Source organism: Zootoca vivipara, chromosome 4 (assembly GCF_965207765.1).
Source record: "Zootoca vivipara chromosome 4, rZooViv2.hap1.1, whole genome shotgun sequence".
In the NCBI taxonomy this organism is placed as follows: domain Eukaryota; kingdom Metazoa; phylum Chordata; class Lepidosauria; order Squamata; family Lacertidae; genus Zootoca; species Zootoca vivipara.
Window position 1 is genome coordinate 47,443,385 of NC_142587.1, and position 20,732 is coordinate 47,464,116.

At 38.0% G+C, this 20,732-nt stretch overlaps 1 protein-coding gene across 6 annotated transcripts in view; it reads left to right on the top strand.

The window, feature by feature from the left end:
- KDM6A (lysine demethylase 6A) overlaps nt 1-19,877 on the top strand; it is a 104,997-nt gene extending 85,120 nt beyond the window's left edge. For all 6 annotated transcript variants that reach the window (XM_035114894.3, XM_035114900.3, XM_035114895.3 and 3 more), the window contains 9 exons: nt 542-606; nt 1,516-1,590; nt 2,807-2,955; nt 7,147-7,261; nt 8,596-8,783; nt 10,378-10,519; nt 15,291-15,417; nt 17,046-17,216; nt 18,722-19,877. In XM_035114894.3, coding sequence (XP_034970785.3) covers nt 542-606; nt 1,516-1,590; nt 2,807-2,955; nt 7,147-7,261; nt 8,596-8,783; nt 10,378-10,519; nt 15,291-15,417; nt 17,046-17,216; nt 18,722-18,751 — 1,062 coding nt within the window. In that variant the 3' untranslated portion in view covers nt 18,752-19,877. The remainder of the gene's footprint in view (nt 1-541; nt 607-1,515; nt 1,591-2,806; nt 2,956-7,146; nt 7,262-8,595; nt 8,784-10,377; nt 10,520-15,290; nt 15,418-17,045; nt 17,217-18,721) is intronic.
- The last annotated feature ends 855 nt before the right edge of the window (nt 19,878-20,732 follow it).

The window sequence follows — 20,732 nt, forward strand, 5'->3', positions numbered from 1 at the left end:
CCCTTGGTCAGCTTTGGGTTTAATCTCCCATTAACTAACACAATTCTAGAATTAGAAGCAAGAAAGAATAGTGCAAATCAGATCAACTGTATGAAGAGGGTGCCCTACATTTAGTATTCTCTCTCTCTCTCTCTCTCTCTGTGTGTGTGTGTGTGTGTGTGTGTGTGTAGGTTTTTTATTGTTGGAATTATAAATATACTGATGCCTTTGCGTTTTTATTTATTGTGTATTTATATTTTGCTGGATGATGATGATGATGATGATGAAGAAGAAGAAGAAGAAGAAGAAAATGTGGGTGCTGCTCAGGGGGTGATATTTTTATGGTTGTTCACTAAGTTGATTAAAATTATCCTGTAAACTAAGCCTTTCATGAGCTAAGTGGCTTTTCTTGTGGTCAAAAGAGGAGGCAATGACTTTAGGCATCTCCCAGTAAAATCACTTTTCATAGAGGTATCAATAGCTGTTCCATACTTTACTGTTTATGTTTACCAAATACTTGTAGAATTTGATTTTTAAAAAATTTAATGTTTGACTTTTGCAGGAGGAAAATGAGAAAAAAAGTCACCATAAGGACCATTCAGATAGTGAATCAACATCTTCTGATAAGTGAGTGGATAGAATTCAGTAGGTTCCCTTCACATGTGCTCCCAACAGCATAGGAGTTGCTTCTTAAAACAATCTATACTACAGAATGGGTGGGGTTGATTACATGTGGTTTTTCCACATATTTGGCGAGGTGAGAGAATGTGGTCAAGACCAATGTGATCCACTGGTATTCACATGCATGCATCCTGTGTAATGGGATTACACCACATAGAAGTAACTGGAAGCATGTATGAATTGGGTCACAGTGAAAGGAGAAGCGATAGAGTAAGTGTATTAATACATCGACTCACAATCTGCAATGGAAAGAAATGTAGAAGCCTCAGACCTTACCTGGTGAAGAGGTTTTCTCAGCCACATATATTTCCAGAACTACATTGATTTTTTAATGTCTGGATACATATGTGTTGTGTGTTTTGTATTCTTAATGTTTCAATTTCTAATCTTGTATATGCATAACTCGTGAATATATTTTCTATTGCTCCCAGCACAGGCATGAACAAAGTTGTAGCCTTGTAGAATCTGTGTTGTTGTTTTTTACTAGAACCCCAAGATTCACCAATCAGTGAGCTGCAAAATAGTTGCAGGGTAAGGTAGACAAACCCTTAGAATTAAGGAACAGGGTACCTAATAGCACATGCTTAGTCAAAGTACCGTAATCTGAATTCAGTAACAAAATGGTTTCTCTTTTGAATTTTTTTTTAAAATTGAATTACCAAATTTTTACAAATTGACTTCAAAATATATAGTTACATTGTTTCATAGCCCTTTCACACAAAAATGCATTCCTAGCTCATGGTGATCACTTAGGTTTAAAATATACACAGGCTATGAAAGTCACATTTTAAGATGCTGGTTTTTTTAAAAACCATTAGTTAAAATTTATAACTATAATTAATCTTTATTTTATAGTTCTGGGAGGAGGAGAAAAGGACCTTTTAAAACTATCAAATTTGGGACCAACATTGATCTTTCAGATGACAAAAAGTAAGTAAAGCTACATGTATATAGTCACCATAGGGGACTAAATCTTCTCAGGATACCAAACTTTGAATATTTTTCATGGATTGTATTATTAACTTAAATTTTACTGAGCTGCACCCCCTGGGTCAACACACTAGCCTCATCCAGTGACAGGCACCCTATGACTCTAATAACACTGGACCTTCAAGGGACAAGCTTCCACAGACTGCATATCTGGTCCTTTTCAGGAATGCAGGACTATCCAGAACAGGTTGAACAGCACCTTCATGTGCATATGAACCATACTCTGAAATAATTTCTGTTTTAGTAGAATTGGGCTTCCGTTTCCTAGTCTATCCATTACTGTACTGATTCTGAACACTGATCTCACACGCTCACTGCCTCACCTGAGCCTAATGTAAAGAGAGGAGAGACATGGTGAGGTTCAGTTCCAAAACTCTAGATTGCTCTGCTTCGTCCTGAGGTTATGGATATACAAAAGGAGTGTGAAGGTGCCTGATATGGGAAGGTTGTTCTGTGAAATTATCACTTTTCATTTCTCATGTATGAGGTGGACACTGTATTCTTTTCTTCTTTGGGGTCTGCCAACATATTCTTTAAGGTGTAATCACCAAACAGCTTTCTGCTCATGAAAGGTCCAGGCAAATGACCTTGTGCATGCTTGTGTGTCAGCATCTCAGGGTATGTCTTGCTGCTGCTGCTGCCATGGCTCTTGTGGAGAATTGAGTGGTGTCCAGTGTGGCGTCAACTATGAAGGCTATGGTCCTAGAGATTGATTAGATTTGACATGATTGGATTTGATAGTTGCTTTATCTTTCCCAAGGCAAGCCAAACCTTTTGTAAGGTCTGGTGTAAGTTTTGCTGTATATTGGCTACCCACAGGAGTACCAATACATCCAGTATATTGGCTACCCACAGGAGTACCAAATGGATGAAGATGGAAGCAGAGCATGAGGCTCTCAGTGAAAGAGAGCAGTTGGATTCGTTAGTTCTCATAACCAGCAAACCACCATAACCATTCTGAGATCCTACACAGCCTATTGTGGCTGGGCGTTGGGTTTTTGTTCATGAAAAAGGCTTAATCAAGACAGTATAAATTAGTTATCTGATCCAGCATCCCAAAAAGGTCAATAGATTTTACTTGTGTAAATGTGTAAGTAATGTAATTGGTTTTTGCGTCTCCAAATACCACATGGATTAATTTGCTGTTTTACAACAGGTGGAAGCTACAGCTTCATGAACTTACAAAGCTTCCTGCTTTTGTGCGGGTGGTATCAGCAGGAAATCTCCTCAGTCATGTTGGTCATACAATCCTGGGAATGAATACAGTCCAGTTGTATATGAAGGTGCCAGGCAGCAGAACACCAGGTGAGTAATGTGGAGTGCTACATACTGACACAAAACACCTCTTCATTTTTACAATTTCTCAATTGTTCTGTCTTCTTTTTGCAACTTTACTTTTCATTAATAATTCTGAATTATGCATTTATACATCCTATTGGTTCTGAAGATTTTCTTAGTAGTGCTTTCAGCTACTTTCGTAGTGGCTCTTTGACCGCAATGATGACCATATAATATTGCCACTGATTTCAGTTTCCAACAAGTGTAGCATAATATCACTAATAAAACCCAACAATTAAAAAGGTGCCTTGGACTCCCTTGGGGGGGGGGAGGTGGGTTGTAAATGAAATCAATAGTAATAAATGGATAAAAATCCATTCTTCTTGCTCTTGCTGCTCTGGCTATATGATGCAGCTCCTTAAGTTCCTATGACGACTTCCTGTCTGCTACAGGATACTTCACTAGCTTTTCTTTAGGGTTTTTTTATAAACAATTTTTATTAAAGTTTCCAATTACAAACCAATTATATCACATCAATTATTTCAAATTATACAAATACAATCAATTAAACCGAATATTATGCCAAATCATACAATTTTTTGACTTCCCATGCTTCAGAGTCTGGGGATTCTTAATAACGTTTCACCCTGCCATCCTAGTTCTAATGTCCAAATCTTCCTCATAATCCATTCTATTCCCAATCTTTTCCCATCAAATCCTCTAGGTGTTATCTCCTCTCTTATCACAGCTTTTGAGATGAGCAGCAAACGAGATTTGAGGCAACATCGTTCTTCTGTGTGGGTTTTTTGTCCAGTCCAACCTCCCCGTAGTTCCCCTCTTATACTGGAGCGCCTCTCCTGCCGCGTCGACAATCAAGTACGAGCAATCGCCATCTTGAAAGACCCAGGAGGGGAGGGTGGGGAGACTGCTTTACTCCCCTAGCAGCCGCCCAATTCCCCATGGGGGTCGGGAGTGATGGTACGGGTCAGCCATAACTCCCACGGGCACGAGCGGAAGTCAGCTTTTCTTTAGTTTTTAATGTGGGGATCACTAACGTAGCACCTTCATTTGCACCAACAGGAAGGAGCTCCAGACTCTGAGCTTTCCCTCCCCTCCTAGAAAGATTGTCAGGAAGTAAAATGTCTCGATGCCCTTAGAAGCAATTTCTGTGAAAATGAGTTAGCCTGACTGCTGGCTTTCTCTTCCAATAATTTTTTTTCTGCCACACAATAAATTCAGGTGAATGTGAAATAATCCACTCCCCAAATGGTAAATGCAGAATATGAAAACTTTGCAAAGAGGCTTAGGCATGTCTCCTGCTGTGCAGGAAGGGATATCCAGGCGCACATTAAGAATTCACTGCAAAGTTAACTTACCGTACAGTGGTATACATGTCTACCTCAGATGTAAGTCTCTGTGTTTCATGGGACTTACTCTCAGTTAAGTGGGTGCAGATAGTTATGCTTTGTTTCTTCATCAACAGTTTATAGACTGCTTAATTGCATGGCAACCTAGGCTGTGGTTTAGTGATTGGAACTGGGGTAAATAAGGTTCTTTTGCCTTTAATAGCTTTTTCTTCACAGTTAGGACGAGGAGGACATAGTCAACTTCCTGTGGTAAACCTAAGATTGTTGTGGGATGGGGGGAAGCAGTGACTGCACTCTCTCTAACATTGCACTATGCCATGACGTGTTATGTTCCCCTGCCTCTTGACAGCCATTTTGTGACTAGCAGTAGCACTCTATCAAAATGTGCCTGCTGGTCTAAGAAGGTTGGCACCCCCTGTTCTAACGCCTCCATGGCCTTGAGTCGCTTTATATCAGCCCTTGCATCCCACATATCCCTTCACTTGTTCTAGAATCTACACCATCACCCTCAGCCATTCAAAGACCACCTGTTCCCCTCAGAATGGCTGCTGTTTCTTCCATGCTGCCTGTTATGCATGAAATTGCCTCCAATAGAATGTCTGTGATGCCACTTCTATTGCTTTCTTCAAATTCCTCCTCAATCCCCACCTTTTAAATGATGCTTTTGACAACTCATTATTCCCCATATCCATTGCAGCTGAGAATAATTGCATATTCTTTCCCTATTTACCCAAGGCGCAATTTCCCTCGCTTCCTTAGTTTTATGGATGTTAAGCCCCCTGAGACAGGGACCTACCACTTCATTCTTTATAAAGCATCATGTGCATGTATGGTACTATATAAAGAAGAATAAAAATACTTGCACACTAAACTCCATCAAAGTCACTCTTGGTCACCCTGATGAATTACCTTTACAGAGAGGAGGACAAGCAGAACTTGTAGTTGCTTCCTGATCTCTCTCTGGCTTTCAATACTAGTGACCTTGGTATCCTCTGGGACGAACTCCATGGAGTGGGAATTGGGTGCCCTGTGTTACAGTGGTTCCTTTCCCAGTTACAGGACCAAGTCCAGACAGTAACATTGAGAGAGGGCTTCTCAGTCCTCTGGCAGTTATGCTTTGAGGTACTGCAGGGCACTATTTTATCCCCAATGCAGTTTAATATCTATATGAAGCCACTGGGAGCAGTTAATAGCAAGGTGCCATTAGTAAGGCAGTGACCATTTAAAGAGCATTCAGTGTGCCATCACCAATGTGCAGGTCCTTTTATGCGTGCTGTGCCGGTGCACGCAGGGGCCAGGAATGGAACCTCCACACGAAAAGGTTTCTGCCTGTATGCTGATGATTGGATGCCCAAGTAGCCACAGTGACTAGAAGCATGTTTTTCCAGCTATGCCTGGTACAACAGCTACAGCCATTACTGGACCGGGAGAGCTTGATCACAGTAGTTCAGACGCAAGTGACTTGCAAGATTGGGTTACTGTACCTGCAGGGCTTAACCTGGAAACTACAATTAGTACAGAATGCTGCAGCATAGTTGCTGACAGGATTAAGACCCTGCCAACATATAACACCTCTGCTCTGAGATGTGCACTGGTTGCCGAGTTGTTACTGGGCCAAGTTCAAGTTGTTACTATTGGTATATAAAGCGCTTAAGAGTTTGGGACCCACTTACTTGCGGGATCACCTTACCCCATATGTACCCAATAGACTCTTTTGTTCTGCAGAACTGGCCACATAATAATGGTTCTGCACTTGTAAGAAATTGGTCTTTTAGTGTGGCAGCACCTACATTTCAGAACTCTCTGCCTGTTGACACCAGGCATGTCAGCTTCTCTGTGGTCCTTTCGGGGCCTTCTTAAAACATTTTTCTTTAGGCAAGCCTATCCAGGCGTGTCAGTGTTGACATGTTTTAATCTCTTCTTAGTGTACATTAAAATGTTTTGATGTGTCTTTAACTGTTTTGTTGATTATTTTAATACTTGTATAAACTGCTTAGAGGTTTTATTACAATCAAGTGGTATATAAATTTTCTTAAGTAAATAAAATATAAATTTAGAGCTGCAGTTTAAATCACTAAGCTTGCTTGGAACATGTGTGTCTCAGAATGTTATCTGATAAATAGCAAGGAGTATGTAATTGTCTCAATCCTCCTTACATTTGTAAAATGAATTGGTAATGGTTGCATATTACTGCAGCTTTCATCAGAAGTTAACTATGCATCAAAGTTCCTACAATAATTTTTTAAAATACTGTATCCTCCTTCCAACTCTAAATTCTATGATTCGTATCCATTATTATATAACCTATAACTTGCTGAAATAATTAAAGTTTTAAAAGTACTAGAATCTGACAGCTCTGATTTCAGGCAGTTTTGAACATCCCATTTTTCACCTGGATGCTTAAGTGCATTGTGGCAGCTCAACTTCTGGTTTTCCTGCATGAGACTTGTTATCTACATCTATCTAGCTTCTGATTAGGTTTTTTTGACTGCAACTGCCTTCAATTAGATATTTTAATTTATAATTGATTTATGTTAGATGTCTTCAATATCCGATATGAAATGTGGGGTATTAATTTGTAAATTAAACTAATGGAATAGTACCAGTCCTAGTCTGTTGCAGAACAGCAACCAAAAAATGTTACAACACCTTAAGAAGAAATAAAATCATATTCTGGTACATGAAATAATATATTGCTTATGAAATCAAATGCCGCAGTGAATTTGTTAATCTTTAAGGTACCACAGGACTCTTATCATTTTTGTTTGCATGTTATGCTCCATATTTTTATAGTGCCCTGCAAACATCGATCATCACTATTATGGTTTTGTTTTTTTCTTATTAATTTCAGGTCATCAAGAAAATAACAACTTTTGCTCAGTCAATATAAATATAGGTCCAGGTGACTGTGAATGGTTTGTTGTTCCAGAAAATTATTGGGGCGTCATGAATGACTTCTGTGAAAAGTACGTTCAGTATTTTCCATCGCCATATGCTGTGCTTCCAATTATTTCACAATCCACTCTGTCTCTAAACAGTGCTATTTGTGATGCTTATTTGGGAGGATATATTACTTGGTTTGTCCTAGTACAGGGGTTGTCATTGTGATGTCTGTGGACACCAGTGTGCCCACCAGTATTTCCTATGGTGTCTGCAAAAATATCCTCTCAAAAATCCAGAACACACAAAAGACTGTTTGCAGTGGCTCAGCTTCTTCTACACTGTACATGCCCCCTTGAACATGCACACATTTCATTGGCTGCCCACCCTTCCTTCCATTCTGAAGAGAAGCGGAGGTACAAAAGGCTTCTCTCTGTGAACAAGCATGCAATAGTTTCCCCTCATTGAAGGTTTTTTGGGGGAGGGGGCAAACCTGGACTTTTGTGTGGTCCTGACTCTTTTTTTGTTTTTTTGGATGTGGTAGCCATTATAGCATGTTCTCATAGAGACCATTTTGCTTTATACCACGCCTCGCACGTTTCAGCCACTTTGCGACTGGCACCCACAACACTTTTTAAAAAATTCCAAATATGCACACTGGCCCAAATATGTTAGCAACTCTTGTCCTGATATATTACTTTTTCATCTCTGTCTTCTGCCACCTTCTATATGCTATGGTGCAACAGCAATATTGATGTGGAAATGTAGATATGCATTGTTGCAGCTACAATCTAAAGAACTGCTGCAAGTTCCAACTCATCACCCCCAGCCAGCAGGACCAATAGTCGGGGACGATGGGAGTTTTCATCTAACAACACCTGGATGACAGGTTTCCCATCCCTGGGCTAGCCTGAGAGCTTTTGGGCTTGTGTTTCTTCAAGAGGGGTTTTTCATACTGCATGGCAAACTTTTAGATAGAAAGGGTTATATGTGATTTGGTAAGAGGGCCTACTGTTCAAAGAAAAAGGCACAAAACTCCTATCCCTTGGACATCCCTAAAGCTAGCTAGCAGTTGTGAATAAGCCCAGTGATTGTAGCAGATATTCTGTCGCAACTAAAGTGGGTATTACTGAAGCTGCATCCCTGGAAAGCAGCAATGTGCTTTAAAAGAAATAGTACTTAGTGCAATAAATCCCCTAATTTAGTTTGTAAGTTCTGCAAACATTAGGATGTAGCAGTTCACTTTGGCTTGGCAGTTCACTAAAGTGAAAGTTTCCTGTTTGAGCAAACATACCTCTTAAGATTATTTATAATAATCTTTTGTCCTTTTGTTGTGTACAGCATTTTGGATTGACATGTTTTTGGTGTATATAGAATATTTCTGTTGATAAATATTTACGTTCATCTTTTCCTGTTTCAGAAACAATATGAATTTTCTTTTGGGCTCTTGGTGGCCTAATTTGGAAGATTTGTATGAAGCCAATGTCCCAGTGTATAGATTTATTCAGAGACCTGGAGATTTGGTGTGGATAAATGCTGGGACTGTACATTGGGTTCAAGCTATTGGCTGGTGTAACAATATTGCCTGGAATGTTGGCCCTCTTACAGGTATGATGATGTGTCTTTACTGTTACACAAATACTTCATAAAAGCACTAACACAGCTTTCAACAGACCACCCACATTTTTCAAAATAAGCCCTTCCCTTTGACTGTGTGATTTTTGCAGAGGGCATGAACTAGAGTAATGCATATGACAATTCCAGATCCTAACAATAATTCTGAAAAAAAATCCAGAGGAAATACAGACTTTTCTGAGGTCAGCTCTTCAACGTAATTTTATCAAAAGTAACTTTGTAACAACAAATTTGGATTAATTAATTTATAGTCAAATATGTATGTAGGAGTCTGTGGATGGAATAACATGAGCTGATTTGTCTGCATTTAGATAATCAGATCTCAGTTTAATAGGACTAGTATGAATAAGCTTTCTTATTCAGCCTCTTTGCTCCCTCTTCATGGCATGAACAGTCCAGGAAGTTGTCCTTGGGTTACAAACACTTCGGGTTACGGACTCCGCTAATCCGGAAGTAGTACCTCCGGTTTAGAACTTTGGCCCAGGATGAGAACAGAAATTGCACGGCGGCGGCAGCAGTGGGAGCCGCCATTAGCTGAAGTGGTACCTCAGGTTAAGAACGGTTTCAGGTTAAGAACGGACCTCTGGAACGAATTAAGTTCGTAACCAGAGGTACCAGTGTATAGTGTCTCATTTTGTCTGAACCAGGAAGATGCTTACCAGCTTTGGAATGAGCTAGGGTATTCCTCCATGGTTTGATATCCTGTCATGATATCCTGTCTTTTTCCAAAACTGGTAACTATAATTCCCCAGGCGAAACAGGAAACTGTCGTTGATTAGAGGCTTCCAGATTTAATCACACCCTGTACAAAGGGAGGAACAAACAGGCTGCATGTGTGAAGAAAGGGCTCACTCATTTTTCTGCTTATTAAGACCCAGTAGGATTGTACGAAGTAGCAATTCAGATGTCATAGTCCCTCATTGTGAATATGCTGTGTGCACACATGCCTTCTCCCTTTGCACATTGCCATCCATCAGCCATCCTGATTCCTCAGACCATGGCTTGCTGTGATGTCTGAATTGGCAAAAGCGCTTCTTGCAGACCAATACTGAAAGGTGATTTAAAGCCTAGGTTGGTGAGGTTGCTCAAACCACAGTTTGCTGCTTTGGATACCAGAGGAGGAGGATAGATGTACAGCTTTTTCTAATCCCCCAAATCATAGTTTGGAGAATGTGATATCTGAATGAAGCCACAAATTATCAATATTTGAGGCAATTAAAAACATTTTTTGTTCTGCAGAAATATGGTTTCTTTACAAAAGGCTACACTTAAGAGACAAGAAAATTTCAATTTGGTTCTTATATCTGTTGCTAAAGAAAGAACTGCCATTATCATATTTATCCTGTGTTTTCTATTTCGGTGTGGCATACACAATGAAAAAGTCTACCAAAATAATTCATTTTGAAACTGCTCAGAGGTTTTGAATGTGACTGTGTGTGTGTGTGTGTGTGTGTGTGTATATATATATATATATATATATATATATATATTCTTAATTGAGAATAACTACAGTGGTATTTTCATACCTAATTGGTACCCTTACTTTTCTCTCTTTGTTTTATTGCAGCCTGTCAATATAAATTGGCTGTAGAACGGTACGAGTGGAATAAATTGCAGAGTGTGAAGTCAATAGTACCTATGGTTCATCTTTCTTGGAACATAGCACGGAATATCAAAGTCTCAGATCCAAAGCTTTTTGAAATGATCAAGTATGTACATTTTAAATCACTATGCTTGTTAATTCAGAGGGTTGTAGTCAACTAACTTTTACTTGAAGTACACCGATTGAAATTAATGACTTTGACGACTATAGGTCCATTAATTTTAATTGGTCTACTCTAAGTAAATGTTAGTTGAATTCAACACAGTTATTACCTTAATTTACTGATTGATACAAAGGTACAAAGAACCGAGTTCTTGGTGAAGCAAACTAGCTATATCCAATTATATTTTTTAAAATGGCATGACTCATTGGTGGAAAATGTGCTGTAAGTTGCAGGCCCTGAGTCTTCACCTGATCACTTGGAGGCTGTTTATGAGCATTAGTTTGATAAGACAACATGTTAATGATAACTCTGCCTTTGCTGCTAAATTAAATATATGTTTTGTTTCTTAAATATTAGGCACCTTTCTGAATGAATAATGCAACCAAAGTACAACTTACAATAAAATGTTAAATAAACATATCACCCATCATTCCCACCATTTTACATACATTTCAGTTGTAAACAAACCCCACAGTTGCTTTTATATAAAAAGATGACACATCCACACCAGTAGCGAAAACCCAGAAAAACAAACAAACAAACAAAAGTGTTCTGGCCAACAGCAAGCATACTACACTCTAGTGGCTGTGAGCAGCATTGCAGTGTAGAAACACCTACTGAACCGACACCAGTTTTCCCTTTTAACTAAAGGACTAGAAATTACTGCAGTCTTCCCCCCTCCCTGGCTTTCACTGTTCTGATTTTATGTTCTGTATGTGAGTAGCTGTAACAAAGATCCTCTGGATCTGAAAGTCAGATTGTTGTGGTTGCCATTCGCAAGGGCAGGGTGTCTAATATTTTCTTTGGCCTCTAACTAGAAGCAGTAGGGGCTCTCTTCTCAGGCGTAAGAGTTAAATTCCCAGTAAGATTGTAGAATGTGTGGTACTGTTTTCTGCACTCCTTCCAAACAGTCCTGGCTATAGAGCTTGGTGACAGGTTGTGAAGTTTCTGCTGATCCTCCTCAGGTTTGTGACAAAAGAGGCAACACGTAGACCAATGAATGATAAAGGCATAAATACATGAATTCATAAAGCATAACCACAAAGCATGGTGCAAAACCACAAATGTATTATTTAGAATAAGGAAGCAAACTACATTTAAAGATACAGGATAGCTACAATAATGGTTAAATAAAACAATTGAGAACCAACTCAGAATTTAACCCTTCTGGATAGAGTATCTTAAACATAAAAAATAAATTGGCACCAGTTCACAGGCATCGACAGGCATTTCAAAGACTGCATTGCCAGATGAACATTATTTTAGTTACTATTAAGAGACTATAGTACTCGCTTTGTTTATAGAGATTATGATGTTAGGAACCTTATTCTAAATAATACATTGTGGTTTTGCACCATGCTTTGTTGTTATGCTTTATGAATTTATGTATTTATGCCTTTATCATTCATTGGTCTATGTGTTGCCTCTTTTATCACAAGTTTTGGATCCTCCTCAGGTGACAGACTGGTGCGGATGCTTGTCACTCCTTCTCTGTCCCCTCCTTACATGACGGCATTTCTCTCCCTCCCTCCCTCCCTCCCTCCCTCTCTCTCTCCCCCCCCCCCCAAAAAAAAAGTTATGTTGGGAATTATGTGACGGTTTATAAAAAACAGAAAGGAATAAGAAGGGGGAGAAAGTTATCGGCTAAATTGCCAAAAATGAGAGAGACAGACAGACAGAGAGATTTCAGTGTACAACTCAATAAAATTGCCCATCCATAATATAGCGTACTGTGTTCACATTTTCAGAATATTAATTAATAAATTAAATACTACTCAAAACATGTTTTCATGTAGTTATCAGCAATGACATTGGTGCAGTAGAAAAAAAGTTGCATTTAGAAGACAACTTAAGCATTCTAAAAGAGCCTATAATTAAAATGCAACCTAACATTATTCTAAAAGAAATAAAAAGGAGACAGAGCAGATAATGGGGTAGCATTCAAAGAGGGAGGAACCCGAAGTATGGAAGAAACCAAGTGCAGTACAAAAAAGGCGAGCTGGAAATAAAAGCTAACAACAGAGGTGTCAGGAAAAGTAAAGTGGCCTCTTATAAGTACACAACAACAAAAGGTGGTTCTAGGAAGATCATTCTAATAAATCCAATGTTAAAAAGATAATAGGAAGTTAGGGGTTCTGCAGGTTGTTTGGAAGGCTTGTGGAAGGAGAATAGGATTGAGGGTGAAGCCTCTGTCAGGAAGTATCTTACCAGCCAGGATCCTAAACAGCCACTCAGTCTGCTTTGTTGTGGCCTTTCTCTAACATTATTTGACTGGCATGGATTTCTCTTGATAGATGTGTGTATAATCAGGCATGTGTCACTTAACCAAATACATGGGGCACACAAGCATTAATTCAGCCTACTCTCCACTATTGGTAGTCAGAACAAATATCAGAGCATATCAGTGGACAGAATCCAGTCTCAGTAAGCCATTAACTACACTGTTCTTTTAATCTGAAACAAAGATTTGTTACTTTCCAAGTTCCCCAACAGTCAGGACAGACAAGCAGACCTCGAGGTTAAGGGTTGGTAATTTCCCATCACAAATTATTTTATCTCATAGAATCTTCTGTTATTAAACAATGAGGAACTCAACTAAGTAGCTCTCATCTGTGCTGAGCATAAATTCTTCACTGCTGCAATACTTTGGGCACCAGAGAAATAGATGGGGGCAGAACAGTGAACAATAGAGAGAAGAGCAGGAAATGATTACACCTAAATAAAGACACGAGCAATAATTCTCCATTCCTGCCTCAAAAGAAAGATACGTTAGCTGATGGTGTTGACCTTTCTTAGCTGTAATTTCCAATCACATTTGCATGCTCCCTGGCCCCATCACTCTGCATTATAAATTGTTTTTGTGTCATACAGGAGTGGTTGGGTTTCAGGTGCTTTTTGTTAAGATTTTTATTTTTTAATTGAGTCTAGAATGAAAGTAACTTTAAAAGGGAAAAAACTTGGCGATATTTCTGTTAAGTAGAATGTGCAGAAACACAACACTGAGGGCATACATTTTTAGATATTGAATAGTAGCTCGAAGGTAGTCACATTAAATATTGTCAAGGATTAATAAGTATCAAACTGAGATTAGTATATTGAAAATACTGTTGATTAGATGCTATCGTGTCATACAATTAAAGCCCTATTCTTTTCTAAGGTACGACTGATTTTTTCTCTTTTGTCAGCAACGATTTGAAATATGATTGGTGGGAGGGGGAGAATTTGAATTGTGATGGAGCCCAGCATTATTGGAATCATAGAACTGCAGTGTTGGAAGGGACCCCGAGGGTCATCTTGTACAGCCCCCTGCAATGCAGGGATATAATACCATTTATCACTTTTATTCCATTGGCAGTTTAACTTTTAAAAAGGTTTTTAGTAATGGGTCAGTTTGACCTAGGGAAGATTGAAACGCAAACACTTTGAAAAGCCTTACCAATATGAAGGGAGCCCTGATTCTATTTATGCCATCTTGTCTTGGTTTAATATGCCCATCACTGGCCAACCAGGCATGCTTTCTTGCTTTCCCCTTCATCACTTAACTGCTGGAGAGAGGGGCAGAGCTCTCTTACTTCTCTCATTAGAATGTATTTAGGCTCTGGAGTCCATGGCTCCCATTTTTCTCCAGGGCTTCTGAGTCAAGTAACTATTGAACGTGGGGTCCTGGAGAACTATGTTTCCAAGGGTTCTTTGCATCTGATATACTGCTGGTGGTGGTTTCTTATTGACACCCTAAAAGACTGATGGAGACAGAAAGAGGCCTTGAAGATGCCCCCATCCCATTGTTAGGGGCAGGGGGATTTTGGGGGAGAATTGATAGGGATATTATTATTATTATTATTATTATTATTATTATTATGCAGTCTTCTTGCATGTACTCATAAGACTTGTGGTATTTTGAACACTTTCAAGGCAAGTGCAAAAACTAAGTCTAAAACTGGTAGAGACAGAAGGAACTTTACATATCTTTAGCCATCAAGTAAACATGCTTTGCTTAATTGTATTGCACCATAACCACATCAAATGGGAAAGATACCTAGACCAAGTTATTATAAACACCCAATTTAAGATTATCCATTGATTGTAGAGGACATCCAAAAAAAATCAACATAATTTATAAATGAATATTTGGTTGTTGGAAATGCACATTATCAGATTGTATATTTATCTTATGAGTTGACTTGAAGTTCATATTTACTGGGTTCAGGTTCCACAAATAGTTGTACAAATAACAAAGATTGGTTGAGATTTGATGCATTAAGAATGCTGCAAAATAATATAATGAAGGTGCCTTTAAAAATTTGTATGTTGGATAGTTCATTTTTTGTTAGCTGTCGGGACAATACTCAGTATTGTGGGATATCCACTATTTCTACTATTAGTTATTTAAGGGATTGGAAATACCATGAATGGACAAACTAACAGATATGGTTTGTAGGGGGAAAGTATATTTATTAATTCTTTTTTTTCTAAATGACATCCTTTTATGTATTGGGGTTATTATTTTTGAACAGTTCAATATGTGTGTATTTTGACAATAAAAATGGGAAAATGTTTCTGTGATGCCACTGTTGTACTCCTTTATCCCACAGGAGAGGCAGTCGTTTGTCTTTTCATAGTAGCAAAGTTTTAAAAACATTAAAATTCAAACAACAAATTCATAAAACAGTGTTAAAATGAATAATAATTTGAATTATTCTAATATCTGTTGCAGGTATTGCCTGTTGAGAACTCTCAAGCAATGTCAAACTTTGAGGGAAGCTCTAATTGCTGCAGGAAAAGAGATTGTTTGGCATGAGAGAACAAAGGAAGAACCAGCTCATTACTGTAGCATATGTGAGGTTAGTAAATATGTATGTTCTGTGGGTTAATATTTGCTTGCAGTTTTAAAATCTGATTTCTGACTTATTCTCTTAGACCTTTCCCCAATTGTTTGCACTTTACTAGTAAAGTATCCCACTCCTCTTCTTCTGTGAATGGGATCTTTAGCTCATTTGAATCAGTCAAAACCATTCAGCAGACTAGTCATGCAGCTGATACTGGGAAACACTAAAAATCTTTCTCCTTTAGAGATGCAATCCCAGAACTGCAAGTGCATTGTGGATCCCTTGCACAGCAAGGAAAGCTAAGGGATGGATAGTGGCTAGCAGAAAGTTTTAGACTGTGCAAGTTCTTGGTTTGAAGGAGGAGAATACCGGATTAGAACATGTCTCTAGTTTCCCTCATCACAGAGATAGTAAGAAGGTCTATACTTGCAGTGGAAGAAATCATCTCACTCTGAATTTCTGGGCAATTGACCCTTCTTGGATTTCTTCTGGCTCCAGAAGCAAAGGTGTGGCTGTATGTGTATATAACTGGGTTTTATTCAGACTAAGTTAGTTGAACTTGGATTTTGATGGAACACAAGTCAAGTCATGGCTAACTTGCCTCATAGATTTCAGAAGGAACTGAGGCAACTACCAGGTCTAATTTGATATAATGCTAAATCCTAATTTGCTTAACAAACTGGCCTGGTTCACACAACTCTGAGAAACATGCAGGATCCTATCATTCCTCCCTGGTTCTTTTTGTTCCTACACTGAGTTAGCTTGTCTTTCAAACTTGTAGCCATGGCTTAAACATGAGCCCAACTTGTGGCTAGTGAATAGAGAGCTTAACCACGAGCCTAGGTTCAGGCTACATGTTAAGCCAACACTTGGTTTAGCTCATTGTGGTGCAGGAGCAAAAATGACCAAGGAGGAGCTAAGAAGCTGTGACTCCGCACACCTGCACAGTCCCAGTAAGCCATAGTTCACCTTACACTGTCATGTGAACCAGGCCAATGATATAACCACAAGTTTCCCCACAGATGATCAAACAAACCATGGGTTATTTCTCCAGAATTTGACTTTCCTTCCAGCTAATTGCATATTGCTTAGTGAGCACATGAGGTGATGTAATCAAACAAACCATAGTTAAGGAAAGGTGCTAGGTTTACATGTAATGCCTAGACATAGTTAAAAGAAAGGTTTGCAAAGCATGGCTTCAGATTGTGGTTTGTTGGCAGTAGGCAAACCAGAGGAGGTAAGTTGCTGGGCAGGGTTCAAATGATTTTTTAAAAACCCACTGTTTAATAAAACATAGTTTAAGAAACCAAGGCTCATTATGTGCAAACCAAGTCCCTGTCTTAATCTGCTCCACTGATTTATTTGGTCTGGCTTTACTTCATCCATAGTAGTACTAGTGTTGTTTGTTTGTTTTTTACATAGGTCTATTTCAAGTTACCGGACTAGTGGCATTTCCCTTTAAGAGGAGAGACAGTCCTTTAATTTCATGACCTGCCTTATACTCTACTGTTGCTCTTTGTGCCTTCAATTTCAAAGAAAGATATTTAGACTGACCTGTGGTGCCAAATTAAGTCCAGGTCTAGCTCTGCTGTCACATTCATATTCTGCTACAACTTAGTTTTGCTTCCTTTTTGTATCCATAGGTGGAAGTCTTCAATTTGCTTTTTGTCACAAATGAGAGTAATTGTCGAAAAACCTATGTCGTACATTGCTTAGACTGTGCACGAAAGATATGTGGGAATCTGGAAAACTTTGTGGTGCTAGAACAGTACAAAATGGAGGATCTGATGCAAATCTATGACCAATTTACATTAGTAAGTAAAACTGTATTTGTGAGGCAGTACTTTATTAATATATGCCAACAGTTTGAACATACTGGTTGTGCTGTGTTTGTGTAACTATATGTTCTACTTGTTACAAGAAAAAAACTTGTACCCTTTAGGCAATCACTTACTGTATATAATATAATTAGAACTTCAGGAGAATCCTGGGTCATGTTAATTTATTTCATTGATTTACTACTAAGCAAAATCTTGAGAGCAACTATATTGCATTAATTGCATTAATTTTGCTAGGATATCAGATGTAAAGCATGTGGGAATCCTTCAGTTGCAACTGATGAGGTATCAGAATAAGCCAATATTTATTATTTATTTATTAATAAAAATATGTATATACTGCTATATCACAAAACATCAAAGCAGTTTACAACATTAAAAAGATAAAAACCATACAATAAAAGCACAAACAAACTAGAAACCATTTAAAAGCAAAACAGTTAAAAACAAGCCCATCAATAAACCATTGTGGGAGATGTACTCTTAATTCCCTGCATAGGCCTGGTGGAATAAATAAGATTTCAAGTTGGCACAAAAGATGGCTGAGGATGCCACAGGACTGGGCCAATGACAGTAAAGTCTCTGTTTCTCTTTGTTGTCAAATGAGCCTCACCAACTCGGGGAATAACCAACAATGCTCCAGCAGATGATCTTGTTGACTGAGCTGGGATTCAAAGGTTCAGGTTATCCCTGAGCTACCCTGGCCCTAAGTTGTTCAGGGCTTTGTAAATTAATACAAGAACCTTGAACTGAAAAAGGCCTCTGCACGCACCCTGACAACACTGGTTCAGGGACATGGATTGAAGAAGTTCATTTGTTATCAGGAAGGAATAATTTTTAACCTGTTCAGTTAGAGTTCCAAAACTGGAATGTCTGGTGTTAGGAAGGGAAAGCATGTGAGCATTGGAGACAGGTTGGAAGTTGCTTATTGACCTTACTTTGGCATGGAATGGGTTGGAAGAGAACACTGAAATGAAAAACAAGAACTCCAGTGCTACTTCTAGTTGGATGGGCTTGGATCGTATATCGTTCCTCTGTTCATGTCAGGGTGGGGGCCACTGTAGCCCAATGTATCTTATTCCAGCCTATCCAAAAAAATTAGCCAACCCCAAGAGCAGATATTCATGGACTGTAGAGGGAAGGAGAGATGGGAAAGGTGTGTTCTACGAATGCTGTTCTCATTCACTGGAAGTTTGGGTCCAAACCATTGTGTGATGGTGAGAATTTACAGAATGTGTGCCCAAAGAATAAAGGTAAACTGAAGCTTGTCAATAATACTTGGAAACCCTTTGAATAAGGGAAGCCTTAAACAATGTTCTGTGTGAAATGTTCAGAAAATAGTATTACAGCATCCAGATACATAAAGAAGCAAACAATGAGCCAGTGCACTTCCACTCTGGACTGAACAGTAACGCTTTCTGAAGACACGTTCAGTAAATACAACTTTTTAAAAGGTAATGTATTGTGTTATCTCTTTTCAGGCACCTCCATTGCCATCATCTTCATCTTGACATTTTTCCAAGGACATTTACATAAAAACTTTTCTGATATTCAGGAAGTGACCCAGTTCTGCACCACTGATTTTTGTAGCGATCCCATAAGGCTGCTGGCTGAAAGCTGTGTCTATGCAACCTTCCAAGTGCGGAGTGTCAACCAACTGGACAGGAGAGAGCACAGCTCCTATTCCAGAATTTGAAATATAGAAAGCTCATTCAGCTGATTTTTTAAAAAGAAAATTCCACGTTTTGTATATATCTGACAAAACTGGCAACATTATACAGACTACTGACTTGAAGACCACCTCTTTTGTATTTCTCTGTTTCTGGGCTGATGAATTGGTTTCATCTATTTTTCCTCCCTTCAGAGTTTTCTCTTGGAAAGTACTAGCATAGCTGGTCATTTCTTTGTAAGGTAGTTAGAATTTTAAGTCTTTCTTTGGGCTACACTTTTTTTTTAATGTGAAAGGTTAGGTGATACTTTTTTCTTTTTTTTACTGCTTTTATGTTATTCTGTCTTGTTTTGAAACCATGATGGTTACTTTTTGTTTCCTAAATGAAATTTAAAAAAATTAACAGCCAAGTCACAAAGATAAATGGGTTGCACATAGACTAAAGAATAAACTTCAGATTTGTGATTTTGTTTCTAATCTTGATGTAAATTTACACTATTTATAAATACATATTTATTGCTTGAAAATATTTGTGAATGGAATGCTGTTATTTTTTCCAGATTACCTGCCATTGAAATTTTAAGGAGTTCTGTAATTTCAAACACTACTCCTATTACATTTTCTATATGTACATAAAACTGCTTAGCATTGTACAGAAACTTTTATTAAAATTGTTTAATGTTTAAAGTTTTTGTATTGTTTGAGTTTTAAAAAGAATTTATGTACATTGCCCCATTTTTGTTGATTTTTTTGAATCTGGTTATATATATTTTATATATACTCTTGTGCGTGTGTGTATATATATAATATATATAGAAAACTGAATATAAATATATGTATAAAAATTAGAGCCTAAATTTTTCTCGTTTTAAGTTTTACATCTATGGTAGATTTGAGGTGTCTACTGTAAAGTATTGCTTACAAAAGTATGAATATTTTTTAAAAATATATATGGTATGTATCCTCAAGATATGATATGTCCTTCAGACTGGTTTATTGTTAAATTGCACTTCTTGCAATTACAGACAAATATAGCTGATGCCAAATCGTAGTACAGTAGTAAGAAATGAGAAATAGCCTACCTAGCTAACAGCTCAAAAATAGTAGCATTTTGAAGATTAAATCTAGGCACCTTGAAATTTAGCAAGGTATGATCACGTAAAATATAATTTTGATGAGACTGATATCTGAGAAGACGACCAAAAAAAAGATTTGTACATTCCAGTTGCTTTTTTGAGCAAGTGTAAGGCTATGTTCTATTACTGCTTATTTTGTAATTCAAATTCAATTGTAAATTTTTAAAACATTATAATCCTTTAGGGCATCTTATCTGTTTAAAGTTAATAATAGCATTTTATTTTATTAATTTGCTTCCATACTTTCTTAACTGTTACATGGAGACACATTAAATCTAAATCCAAGATCTTTATTCATCCCAATGGATTAGTTTACTGATTCATAAAGTTCTGCATCAAGTGCACTGATAATTGCAGCTTCATAACTGTGGTATTTGATGTCGCTGAAACAAAGCACCCCCTTCCTTTTTACATTAACAGTTTTTTAAATGCTTCTCTTTAGTTAAAAGTATGAGCAGCATTTTCCCAAACCAGAATTTTGTTGAAAGCCAGAGTTTACATACATTAATGTATCAGATACAATTACATTAATATGAACACCAACTTGGAACACAGAAAACATTTCGGGGAATAGAACAGATGTAAATGGATACCAGCCTAGCTAATCCAATCCAATCTCCTCCCAAGTATTAAAATGTGGGTTGGCTCTATTCACTGACCAGATTGATTGTTCACAGAAAGTCTAAT